General features: G+C 38.9%; 1 protein-coding gene across 2 annotated transcripts in view; it reads left to right on the forward strand.

The window, feature by feature from the left end:
• The first annotated feature begins 6,060 nt into the window (after positions 1 to 6,060).
• Positions 6,061 to 13,130, forward strand: part of CLDN10 (claudin 10) — a 100,249-nt gene continuing 93,179 nt past the window's right edge. The window contains exon 1 of one of the 2 annotated variants that reach the window (XM_059996252.1): positions 6,061 to 6,274. In XM_059996252.1, the coding sequence (XP_059852235.1) occupies positions 6,061 to 6,274 (214 nt within the window). The remainder of the gene's footprint in view (positions 6,275 to 13,130) is intronic. The other variant, XM_059996253.1, reaches the window with a different exon arrangement.

A 13,130-nucleotide genomic window follows, 5' to 3' on the forward strand; every position in this document is an offset into this window, starting at 1 on the left:
AGAACAGATAAGTGACCTGGAAAATAAAATAGTGGAAATAACTACCCCAGAGCAGAATAAAGAAAAAAGAATGAAAAGAATTGAGGACAGTCACAGAGACCTCTGGGACAACATTAAACACACCAAACTTTCGAATTATAGGGGTTCCAGAAGAAGAGCAAAAGAAAGGGACTGAGAACATATTTGAAGAGATTATGTAGTTGAAAATTTCCCTAATATGGGAAAGGAAATAGTTAATCGAGGCCAGGAAGTGCAGAGTCCCATACAGGATAAATCCAAGGAGAAACACGCCAAGACACATATTAACCAAACTATCAAAAATTAAATACAGAGAAAAAATATTAAAAGCAGCAAGGGAAAAACAACAAAGAACATATGAGGGAATCCCCATAAGGTTAAAAACTGATTTTTCAGCAGGGAGCCAGAAGGGAGTGGCAGGACATATTTAAAGTGATGAAAGGGGAAAACCTACAACCAAGATTACTCTACCCAGCAACTATCTCATTCAGATTCCACGGAGAAATTAAAACCTTTGCAGACAAGCAAAAGCTAAGAGAATTCAGCACCACCAAATCAGCTTTACAACAAATGCTAAAGGAATTTCTCTAGGCAGGAAACACAAGAGAAGGAAAAGACCTACAATAACAGACCCAAAACAATTAAGAAAATGGTAATAGGAACATACATATCAATAATTGCCTTAAATGTAAATGGATTAAATGCTCCAACCAAAAGACATAGACTGGCTGAATGGATACAAACACAAGATCCACATATATGCTGTCTAAAAGAGACCCACTTCAGACCTAGGGACACAAACAGACTGAAAGTGAGGGAATGGAAAAAGATATTCCATGCAAATGGAAATCAAAAGAAAGCTGGAGTAACAATTCTCATATCAGACAAAATAGACTTTAAAATAAAGACTATTACAAGAGACAAAGAAGGACACTACATAATGATCAAGGGGTCAATCCAAGAAGAAGATATAACAACTGTAAATATTTATGCACCCAACATAGGAGCACCTCAATACATAAGACAAATGCTAACAGCCATAAAAAGGGATATCGACAGTAACACAGTAATCGTAGGGGACTTTAACACCCCACTTTCAACAATGGACAGATCATCCAAAATGAAAATAAATAAGGAAACACAAGCTTTAAATGATACATTAAACAAGATGGACTTAATTGATATTTATAGGACATTCCATCCAAAAACAACAGAATACACTTTCTTCTCAAGTGCTTATGGAACATTCTCCAGGACAGATCATATCTTGGGTCACAAATCAAGCCTTGATAAATATAAGAAAATTGAAATCGTATCAAGTATCTTTTCTGACCACAACGCTATGAGACTAGATATCAATTACAGGAAAAAATCTGTATAAAGTACAAACACATGGATGCTAAACAATACACTACTTAATAACCAGGAGATCACTGAAGAAATCAAAGAGGAAATCAAAAAATACCTAGAAATAAATGACAATGAAAACATGACCAACCAAAACCTATGGGATGCAGCAACAGCAGTTCTAAGAGGGAAGTTTATAGCAATACAGCTCTACCTCAAGAAATAAGAAATATCTCAAGTAAACAACCTAACCTTACACCTAAAGCACTTAGAGAAAGAAGAACAGAAAAACCCTAAAGTTAGCAGAAGGAAAACAATCATAAAGATCAGATCAGAAATAAATGAAAAAGAAATGAAGAAAACAATAGCAAAGATCAATAAAACTAAAAGCTGGTTCTTTGAGAAGATAAACAAAATTGATAAACCATTAGCCAGATTTATTAGCAAAAAAAGGTAGAAGACTCAAATCAATAGAATTAGAAACGAAAAAGGAGAAGGAACAACTGACACTGCAGAAATACAAAGGATCATGAGAGATTACTACAAGCAACTATACGCCAATGAAATGGACAACCCGGAAGAAATGGACAAATTCTTAGAAGAGCACAACCTTCTAAGACTGAACCAGGAAGAAATAGAAAATATAAACAGACCAATCACAAGCACTGAAATTGAAACTGTGATTAAAACTCTTCCAACAAACAAAAGCCCAGGACAAGATGGCTTCACAGGCAAATTCTATCAAACATTTAGAGAAGAGCTAACACCTATCCTTCTCAAACTCTTCCAAAATATAGCAGAGGGAGGAACATTCCCAAACTCATTCTACAAGGCCACCATTACCCTGATACCAAAACCAGACTAAGATGTCACAAAGAAAGAAAACTACAGGCCAATATCACTGATGAACATAGATGCAAAAATCCTCAACAAAATATTAGCAAACAGAACCCAACACCACATTAAAAGGATCATACACCATGATCAAGTGGGGTTTATCCTAGGAATGCAAAAATTCTTCAATATGCACAAATCAATCAATGTGATACACCATATTAACAAACTGAAGGAGAAAAACCATATGATCATCTCAATAGATGCAGAGAAAGCTTTCGACAAAATTCAACACCCATTTATGATAAAAACCCTCCAGAAAGTAGGCATAGGGGGAACTTACCTCAACATAATAAAGGCCATATATGACAAACCCACAGCCAACATTGTTCTCACTGGTGAAAAACTGAAATCATTTCCTCTAAGATCAGGAACAAGACAAGGTTGTCCACTCTCACCACTATTATTCAACATAGTTTTGGAAGTTTTAGCCACAGCAATCAGAGAAGAAAAAGAAATAAAAGGAATCCAAATTGGAAAAGAAGTAAAGCTGTCACTGTTTGCAGATGACATGATACTCTATATAGGAGAATCCTAAAGAGGCTACCAGAAAACTACTAGAGCTAATCAATGAATTTGGTAAAGTTGCAGGATACAAAATTAATGCTCAGAAATCTCTTGCATTCCTACACAGTAATGATGAAAAATCTGAAAGAGAAATTAAGGAAACACTCCCATTGACCACTGCAACAAAAAGAATAAAATACCTAGGAATAAACCTACCTAAGGAGACAAAAGACTGGTATGCAGAAAACTATAAGACACTGATGAAAGATACAAACAGATGGAGAGATATACTATGTTCTTGGATTGGAAGAATCAACACTGTGAAAATGACTATACTACCCAAAGCAATCTACAGATTCAATCCTTATCAAACTACCAATGGCATTTTTCACAGAACTAGAACAAAAAATTTCACAATTTGTATGGAAACACAAAAGACCCGGAATAGCCAAAGCAATCTTGAGAAAGAAAAATGGAGCTGGAGGAATCAGGCTCCCAGACTTCAGACTACACTACAAAGCTACAGTAATTGAGACAGTATGGTACTGGCACAAAAACAGAAATATAGGTCAATGGAACAGGATAGAAAGCCCAGAGATAAACCCATGCACATATGGTCACCTTATTTTTGATAAAGGAGGCAAGAATATACCACGGAGAAAAGACAGCCTCTTCAATAAGTGGTGCTAGGAAAATTGGACAGCTACATGTAAAAGAATGAAATTAGAATACTCCCTAACACCGTACACAAAAATAAACTCATAATGGATTAAACACCTAAATGTAAGGCCAGACACTATAAAACTCTTAGAGGAAAACATAGCCAGAACACTCTTTGACATAAATCACTGCAAGATCCTTTTTGACCCATCTCCTAGAGAAATGGAAATAAAAACAAAAATAAACAAATGGAACCTAATGAAACTTCAAAGCTTTTGCACAGCAAAGGAAACCATAAACAAGACGAAAAATCAACCCTCAGAATGGGAGAAAATATTTGCAAACAAAGCAACTGAGAGAAGATTAAACTCCAAAACTTATAAGCAGCTCATGCAGCTCAATATCAGAAAAACAAACAACCTAATCCAAAAATTGGCAGAAGACCTAAATAGACATTTCTCCAAAGAAGATATACAAATTGCCAACAAATACATGAAAGGATGCTCAACATCACTAATCATTAGAGAAATGCAAATCAAAACTAAAATGAGGTATCACCTCACACCAGTCAGAACGGCCATCGTCAAAAAATCTACAAACAATAAATGCTGGAGAGGGTGTGGAGAAAAGGCAACCCTTTTGCACTGTTGGTGGGAATGTAAATTGTTACAGCCACTATGGAGAACAGTATGGAGGTTCCTTAAGAAACTAAAAATAGAACTACCATATGACCCAGCAATCCCACTACTGGGCATATACCCTGAGCAAACCATAATTCAAAAAGAGTCATGTACCACAATGTTCATTGCAGCTCTATTTACAATAGCCAGGACATGGAAGCAACCTAAGTGTCCATCGACAGATGAATGGATAAAGAAGATGTGGCACATATATACAATGGAATAGTACTCAGCCATAAAAAGAAACGAAATTGAGTTATTTGTAGTGAGATGGATGGACATAGAGCCTGTCATACAGAGTGAAGTAAGTCAGAAAGAGAAAAACAAATCCCATATGCTAACACATATTTATGGAATCTTAAAAAAAAAGGGGGGGGGTTATGAAGAACCTAGGGGCAGGACGGGAATAAAGACGCAGACCTACTAGAGAATGGACTTGAGGACACGGGGAGGGGGAAGGGTAAGCTGGGATGAAGTGAGAGAGTGGCATAGACATATATACACTACCAAATGTAAAATAGATAGCTAGTGGGAAACAGCCACATAGCACAGGGAGATCAGCTCGGTGCTTTGTGACCGCCTGGAGGGGTGGGATAGGGAGGGTGGGAGGGAGACGCAAGAGGGAGGAGATATGGGGATATATGTATATGTATGGCTGATTCACTTTGTTATAAAGCAGAAACTAACACACCATTGTAGAGCAATTATACTCCAATAAAGATGTTAAAATAAATAAGTAAAATAAAAAATTAAAAAAATAAAATATGGCCTTTGAATTATGACTAAAGAACAAGAGATTAGAAAAAGAAACAGGAAGATTTGAAAAAGAATAAAATGGAACTTCCAGAATTATTTTAAAAAGGAGAGTAATAGAAATTAGAAACTCTGGATGTGTTAACAGCAGATTATATATAGTTGAAGAAAAAATTTAAAAATTAGAACATATGTCTGAAAAAATTCCCAGAATTCATCATGGAGCAATAAAGAAGTAAATAATGTTAAAGAGATTTTGAGACATAGGACCAACTAAAAAAATAGAGCTTGTCAGAGTCACAGAAGGAGATAAAGAAAGGATAGGGACAGACGTGATATCTGGAGAAGGAAGGGACTAATGGTTGTCCAGAATTGATGAAAGCAATGAATCATCAGTTTCAAAAAGCTCAGTAAATCCCAAATACGATTTTTTTTAAATCCACACTTAGAAAATTAGTGAAACTGCCAAAACCAAAGACAAAGACAATCTTAAAACCAAAGAGAAAATACAGGTTAACCTCCAAAGAAATGACAAATCAGACGCTCGATTTCTCAAAAACAACAATGGAAGCCAAATGAAAACAGAATTATATCTTCAAAGTACTGAGTCAAAATGAATGTGTAACCCAGCAAAATTCATTTAATGAAATACTGTATTCTGCTGTACTAATTAATGAGCCATAGCTACATTGCTGAACATAGATGAATTTCACAAACATAATGTGTGAAAAAATTGGTTACAGAAGAAAGCCGCGCTATGATTCCATTTATATAAGATTCAGAAGCACGCAAGACTAAAGCAATGGGTCAAAGAAGCCTTAACTGTTACTGTATAATTTGTACTTTGTAATATCTCGTCCCTGCATGGTTCATTAAGCTTCAGGCTAACAGAAAATTAAATATTAACTATGTGGCAGGAAAAAAATCTGCGAACTCAAAACCTTCAGAATCCATCTACAAACTTTTAGTAAATATCCATGTAGGAAGTTAGAAAGATCGTCTTAGGCTACCTTTAAAATGCCATCAGTAAATCAGACTTTATCCTAAGTTCTGGTCCTTCCTCAGGCCACCCGAGCATGAAGTACTGTCACCTGCCCGCATTAACTTGCTGCAACACTGGTCCAAGCGGGTTGTGTCCGCTGCATGCCTAGACCACTGCAGCGATCTGTCCGGACAGTGTCCCTGGAGACGCCTGAGCGACATGTCCAGGGCACAGATCTCGGCTCTGGTGTTTGGCGTCGGGGGCTTTGGTGCTCTCGTCGCTGCCACCGCATCCAATGAGTGGAAAGTAACTACCCGAGCATCCTCGGTGATAACGGCCACTTGGGTTTACCAGGGTCTGTGGATGAACTGCGCAGGTAACGCGTTGGGTTCTTTCCATTGTCGACCGCACTTTACTATCTTCAAAGTAGAAGGTAAATATAATAGCTTTGTTTGGGGTGGAGGTAAAATGTCACTTTTCCCCTCACTGTGCTGAAGAGTCCGTATACAGTTGGCTGTTAACTCTGAGTACTTAATCCAAGTGCCAAGATTTGCCTAGGAGGGACGGGGTGTATGAATGCTGACTGAAAGAATTAAATCATGTCTTTCATATGGCAAATAACTGCATGGATCTTTTAGAAATACCTAATGCGAATAATCAACTCCAAAGGAAAGGGCAGAAGTGACTGGCTTGTTTTAAAACAGGTTTTGATTTGCCTTGTGTCATGGAGGACACCATATATATACATATGGTAAACACACGCCGTCAGTAGATCATACGTTGTACTGTTTTGTTTTTGTGGCCTCACCGCGCGGCATGCGGGATCTTAGTTTCCTGACCAGGGATGGAACCCATGCCCCTGCAGTGGAAGCACAGAGTCTTAACCACTGGACCGCCAGGGAAGTCCTGATCATATGTTATCCTAAGTCCCTGTACTTCCTCAGGCCATTCTAGCATGAAATCCATACACATACGTGTCTATATTCACAGTGATAGAAACATATGAGAAGATGGACAGTGTTGAGAGATGTAGGGGTTTTTAAAGGGGTTTCCATATTTTTTTAAAAAATCGTGTTTAGTGATAATACAGCAGAGCAAGAAAATTTTAAAAAGTAGTTAAGAGGGCTTCCCTGGTGGCGCAGTGGTTGAGAGTCCGCCTGCCGATGCAGGGGACACGGGTTTGTGCCCCGGTCCGGGAAGATCGCACGTGCCGCGGAGCGGCTGGGCCCCTGAGCCATGGCTGCTGAGCCTGCGTGTCCGGAGCCTGTGCTCCACAGCGGGAGAGGTCACAGCAGTGAGAGGCCCGCGTACCGCAAAAAAAAAAAAAAAAAAAAAAAAGTATGTAGACAAGCTTTCAATGTTAGGCATACTAGAAACTATTAGAAACTGTGTATTTTAAAGAGGGAAAAATTGTAAGGGCATTTTCAGTATAATCTATAAGAATATCAAATCATTATATTGTACACCTGAAACCAATATAATATTTAAATCAACTAGACTTCAAAAAAAGCCATTTTCACACAACAGGATACCTCCAGGGCAACAATTATTTGCTATTTGCTTGTATGTCATTATAAGAATCGCTACCTGCCCCTGCTTTCTGCCTATTTGATTATGTTTACAAATCAGCCGCAGGTGGTGGGTTTATTACATTAAAAATTGCCCCTGGTGTTTTATAATATATAGACTTTTCACAATAAAATGGCAACACTGTACCCTGGCCCCAATAAAGGAAATGAAATCAAATTTTAACTAGGAAGTTACTAAAGCATCATATTTTATGGGATTCTGTGTCAAGTATTCACGTCATTAGTCCACAGTGCGTGCCAAAGGATGAAGAGAGGATATTTAGTTAAATCCAGGAGAGTCTAATGACAATAAAGGGAAGTGTTCAAGCTTGGACACCTCAGTTAGGCCTCCAAGTAACATGGACTTTCCTGAGCACCCATTAGAGGAATCAGTGCTACTCTCTCTTCAGTCCCAGCTTCTAAACTTATTTAGGATATTTCAAAATTCTCCTTCTACTACGGAAGGTTTCCCTAGGTGCAGGGAAAATTGTAAAAAGAGAAGAGTATTATGGGGACACTGTTGTCATTCCACAGACCTCTTGGCCCATTCCCACCTTGAGGCAGCAGGTAGAAGTTATGTCATGCGGCTAAGTGTATTTTTTTGTTCTCTACTGGGTTCATTCTATATATATATATATATTTATATATATATATTTATATTTATATATATATATTTATATATATATTTATATATATGTATGGTGTTATTACCCTTCATTCTCTATTCCTTAATGAAACCGAGTTATTGTGAAAAATAGGTGTTCAACCTTAGCTCCAAAGTGGGCTAATTAATGAACAGTGTTGACAGTGGTCCAAATAACCTTCCACCTTAAAACTTTATCCTCTTGATTTTGTTTCTCAGTAGTAAAAATAATGTATTCTATGTCTGCTCTGTACCCTGCACACGAGAGGTAATTTGGAAAACCTTGTCCACTGACAATGCTTCAATTAGAATTTGTAAAATTCATTTAACATCATCTTTCTACTTCCTTCATCCTGAATCAAAATCTTTAGCAAAGATACAGGTTACTACAGAAATCTATATTCAACATCAGGAACACTGATTCATATTTCCAAGAAAATGGACACTCACCAATTTAGATGTCCTCATTCACATGGAGTCATTGCTGATGAGGCCGGTTGCTTTTCCTTTATTCTTATTTGAAAACACAACAGTGGGGTGTTGGGAAGCTTTCTATGCCAGTAGGCTCTCAATCATCATAATAATTCCAAATTAAGAAAAAAACTCAGAAGCCAAAGGGGAATGAAAATGGTTATAGTGTGTTTTAAAATAATAAATTGATTTAAACCTACATTGTCAATTTGAGACAAATCTTTTTAGACTTAGGCCACATTAAGCCTCCTCTAAGAAAGAACAACAGAAAATCTTTTTAAACTGCTAGATTTTTTTTTTTCCTTGCTGGTTACATAACTTCACTGTCAAAGTCATACCTTCTTGTTGCTAACTAACCCTCTTAGATGACCCAGTATAGCTACAGTTTTTTAGGAACCCATTTACATTAGTAGTGACTACAACCTTAAAAGATTTGATGTAAGCCAGCATTTCGCTGGACAAGGGGCATTTCCAGTTGTGAAAAACACAGGCCCCCTTCAACTATAGTTCTGTGGAATCCATTTCAGGACAACACCATAGGGACACTTGTAATTCAATCCTCATTGTGGACTGAAAACTTCTTGACTCAATTTCAAAAGCAATTCACTATCTTTAGATGCAATAGCCACTCTAGGCTGTGTCTCTTGTTTTGTTGTGTTGTGTTTTTCTCTCCTCTCGATGTTAGTAGAGTTTTAACTGTGAAAGCAAAGCATCTCTCACAGGGAGAGCAGCAGTAATTTCTGACGGGGAAGGCTGGATCCAGAAAGCATTGCTCCAAGGAGAGAGTAAAGCTGAGTCATGGTCGCCTCGAGGGCAGGGACCTGGTCTGTGATGTTCTCCTTGTGCTCCAAGCACACAATGGGCTCTGGATACATATTTGCAAAATGACTGAATGAACAAAATAATGAGGAGACAGATAGTTTGTGATGAGGGCAAGATTGTATTCCTGCAACAAAAAGGAAGATGACTGGATGGTAATTCAGCAGATGGAGCTTCAAGTTCTGACTTTTTTATTAACTAGTCTTAAGACCTTGACTTTGGTAATGAAACTCTGTGCCTCATTCATAACTTTCTTCCCCCTTATATTGAAAGAGCTGGATGCCAGGAGTCCCTTAAAGCCCGTTTCAACTTGAAGTTCACTCAAGAGCTTTACAATCCTTCACCACTTCGCCATAGAAGTTCACTGAAGAATGATGACTGTAATAGGGTCCTCTAACATTATTCCTCCTGAGAATTGTCCCTCTTTTTCTCCACTTATCTATTATCTTGCTGGCTTCCTGGATCCTGACAGTATAGAATCTCATCTGCATCTGAGTGGAGATAGGTCTGAATGATCTCAAACGACCATATGACACTTAGTAAAGGTGGACCTCTCCTCACCTGCCTATCCTTCACCTCTCTCCCCATCCCCTTAACAGCCAGGCCATAAAGATAGGGGAAAGGAATGGCATTTGCTAAAGAAAAGAGGTTTCTCTGGATGTTTATTCTCACATAGGGAACAGGTGGGAATCATCTGATGTCATAACTTTAGATTTCTTCCTGGTTGAAATGTGTGCCTTAGTCTATGACTAAATAACAGTAGTACATTTAAATTTCAAACAACAGTAATAATAAATGAAAACTAATTACAGCCTCAGTGACGGAAAATTGACTTGCATAATTAAGATGTTTCAAAAATATTTTCAAAATAACACATTTGATAGATCTCTGCAGCCTTAGAAGGCATTTACCTTTAATCTCAAGATAGGTGTCCATTTGCTAAAATTCTGATTGCTTTCTGAGACTTAATTTTGTTAAATAAACCTAAGGTTAATTTTCATTCAGAGTGATTTTCTTGTTGTGATCCAAATGCATGTAAAGTTATCTAAAAGCATGTAGAAAAGCTCAAGTTCTGTCTTTGGCAGTTCTCACCCCAAAAGAAGTGTAAGAAACATTTAGTGCGTTCTTATCCCAACAAAAAAAATGGCATAGTTTTATGTTTACTGACACAATCAATGACCCAAGGTAGGTGAATTGTATTTTCCCAGTAGACTCTGGACAGGAGGAGCTGCCAGAAAGTTGTCTCTATGCCAAGAGGATTGGACCCACGTGCTGAAACATGCCCACACCTTGTGGCGGTGAGGATGGTACCAGAGCCCAGGCAGCCCACAAGTGGACCTGGTCCTAAGTCAGTCTGCTGCAGGGTGTTCAGAGGTTTTCAGGACAGCCTGTGTCCATCAGTAGCTCCTCTCTTAGAGGCCAGGACCTTATCTTACTTATCCTGGTATCCTCAGCACCCACCATTATGGCTGGCTCCAGGCAGGCTCTCGATAAAATTTGTGGATTGAACAAATGGAAGAAGAAATCAGCATTTAATAGATGCATAGGGACTCTCCTCTCATGTCACCAAGCTCTGGCAAAAGGAGAAGCCCTAGGGAAGTGCATAGTTGAAGAGCCATGAGTGTTTTTTATGGTGAGATTCAAGAAGCACTTTTCAAAGTGCTTCAAGTGCACTTTTCAAGAACGATTTAGAACCTTGCTTCTAGAAGTGTGGTCCTCAGACCAGCAGCATCTATGTCACTTGGGAGCTTGCTAGACATGCAGACTCTCAGGCCCCACCACAGACCCATAGAATCAGAATCTGCACTTTAACAACATCTCCAGGTGTCCCCCAAGCACATAAAAGGGTGAGAAATTCTGCTTAGAGTCTGAATCTTTGAGTCTAGACTTTGAGTGTGATGGACTCACCATTTACTAACTAAGGGTCTTAATCTCCCTGTGCTTCAGTTTTCTTACTTGTTAAATGGCGATGAAACGAGATAACACAGGCGAGATGCACACCATAAAGGGTAGCAATCATTCTTATGAATACAGATTTCAGTGCCTGGAGAGCTCACATCTCAGTGGCAGGAAGGTGACCGTTACTTCCACTCCATCTATTTGTTTCCAGCCAGGACTGCAGTAGCTGCTTCCTGGAATCCAGAACCTAATAGAAGGATGACTCTGACGCCTTGTTGCATGTCTTATGTCATATTTATAACAAAGCAAAGGCTGTTGCGCTCATTAGACTACAGTTTATGCTTATCCTACTGGTTAGGATTTACTGTACCTTATAAGGCAAGACCACACTGCATCCAGAAGTCAGGTTCTCACCACAGACGTGGGCCTCTTCATTTTGTCAATCATATGTTGCATCTGCTGGAGATGAGGAGAAAAGGCCCATTTCGGGCTCCATGGTGGGAGATAGAGCTTCACCAGAACTAAGGTGCGTTTGTATGCTGGGCAGTCAAAAAATGGACAAAGTTTACTCAAATATTCCTGGCCCTAAGAACTGGGAAAAATTTTGTGACAGACAGTTTAATATATTGATTTGAATCATATTTGCATTTTACAAAGTGCTTTCACATATATTATCATATTTATCCAAAAGATGGTATAATCCCCATTTTACAGACAAAATATCTGAGACTCAACAGGAGAATGTATTTATAACTTTGTATGGTCGTCTATAGAGCTTTTGGGGAAATGTTCAGCATTCTGTACCAGCCCCAAACCTGCGTTTAAGTCCTAGCTCTGCCGTTAATTTCTTGTGTGCCCTTGGATAAGTCACTTAAATTCACTTTGTTTCCCTTTCTTATCTATAAGATGATGATGATGTGTAGAAAAGCCTCAGGCGTATTTCTCTCCGGGCCCACTGCTCCTCTCTCGCTCATTGCCCGTCCGACCGCACGTGCGGCAAGCTGGCGCTCCTGAGTCTCCTCTGCTCGATTCCCTTACAGACTAACTCGCAATCTCAAGGGGATGAACTCAAAGGACACCTGAGCAAAGAGCAAACTGGGGTTGGTAGTTTTAAAACATACTGCCGCTGTGCGTTTTTAAGTAATTCCAGAGCACTTCAGAAAACAGTATTGCTCTTAGACAAAGCCAGGATAACTGATCTGAATTTCAGGGGAAAATTAAGAATTTTTTAATTGTTTCTTAAGAAAATTAAGAATTGATCTACAATTAAGCTTTGCGTAGATTTTTGTACACATTATAGGAAAAACTGATGACCCAAAATTAACAATTTGGTAAAAATGGCTATGATGCCATATTACAACTACAGAAGGAACCCTGTAAGTAGTTAAGTCACTTATTCATTAATGAGTTCCTTTCATCAAAGCATTCGTTAGATTCCCAGCACAGAATATAGGTTCTGGGGGCTCAGTGAGGAAAGCACAGGGGCCTATCTCCGTGGATGTGCTGCTTAGAGGGCGATGATCATTTAGCAAACGATTATCCCAGAACGATAAGTGCTATCTGTGGTTAAGTTCAGGGCATAGGCAGACTTCCCAGAAAAGCCAGTGCTTGAACTGTCTTGAAAGATGGGTAGAAGTTCACCCAGGAGGAAGAAAGGGGGGGCATTTCGGGTCACGGGACTCATCCTGCTCTACAACTTATTAACTGCGTGACACCAGGCAAAATGCTTAACATATGAGCTCCCCCGTCTGTAAAATGGGAGTAATATTATCTACTTCAGAGGGTGGTGGTGAGGATGAAGTGAGTTAATTTGTGTAGAGCGTTCAGAGCAGGGCCTGGCACGTACGAGCAAAGACCTCCAAGCAGAAAGGAGCCGAGCGCCTCAGGGA

Source organism: Delphinus delphis, chromosome 18 (genome assembly GCF_949987515.2).
Source record: "Delphinus delphis chromosome 18, mDelDel1.2, whole genome shotgun sequence".
Taxonomy (NCBI): domain Eukaryota; kingdom Metazoa; phylum Chordata; class Mammalia; order Artiodactyla; family Delphinidae; genus Delphinus; species Delphinus delphis.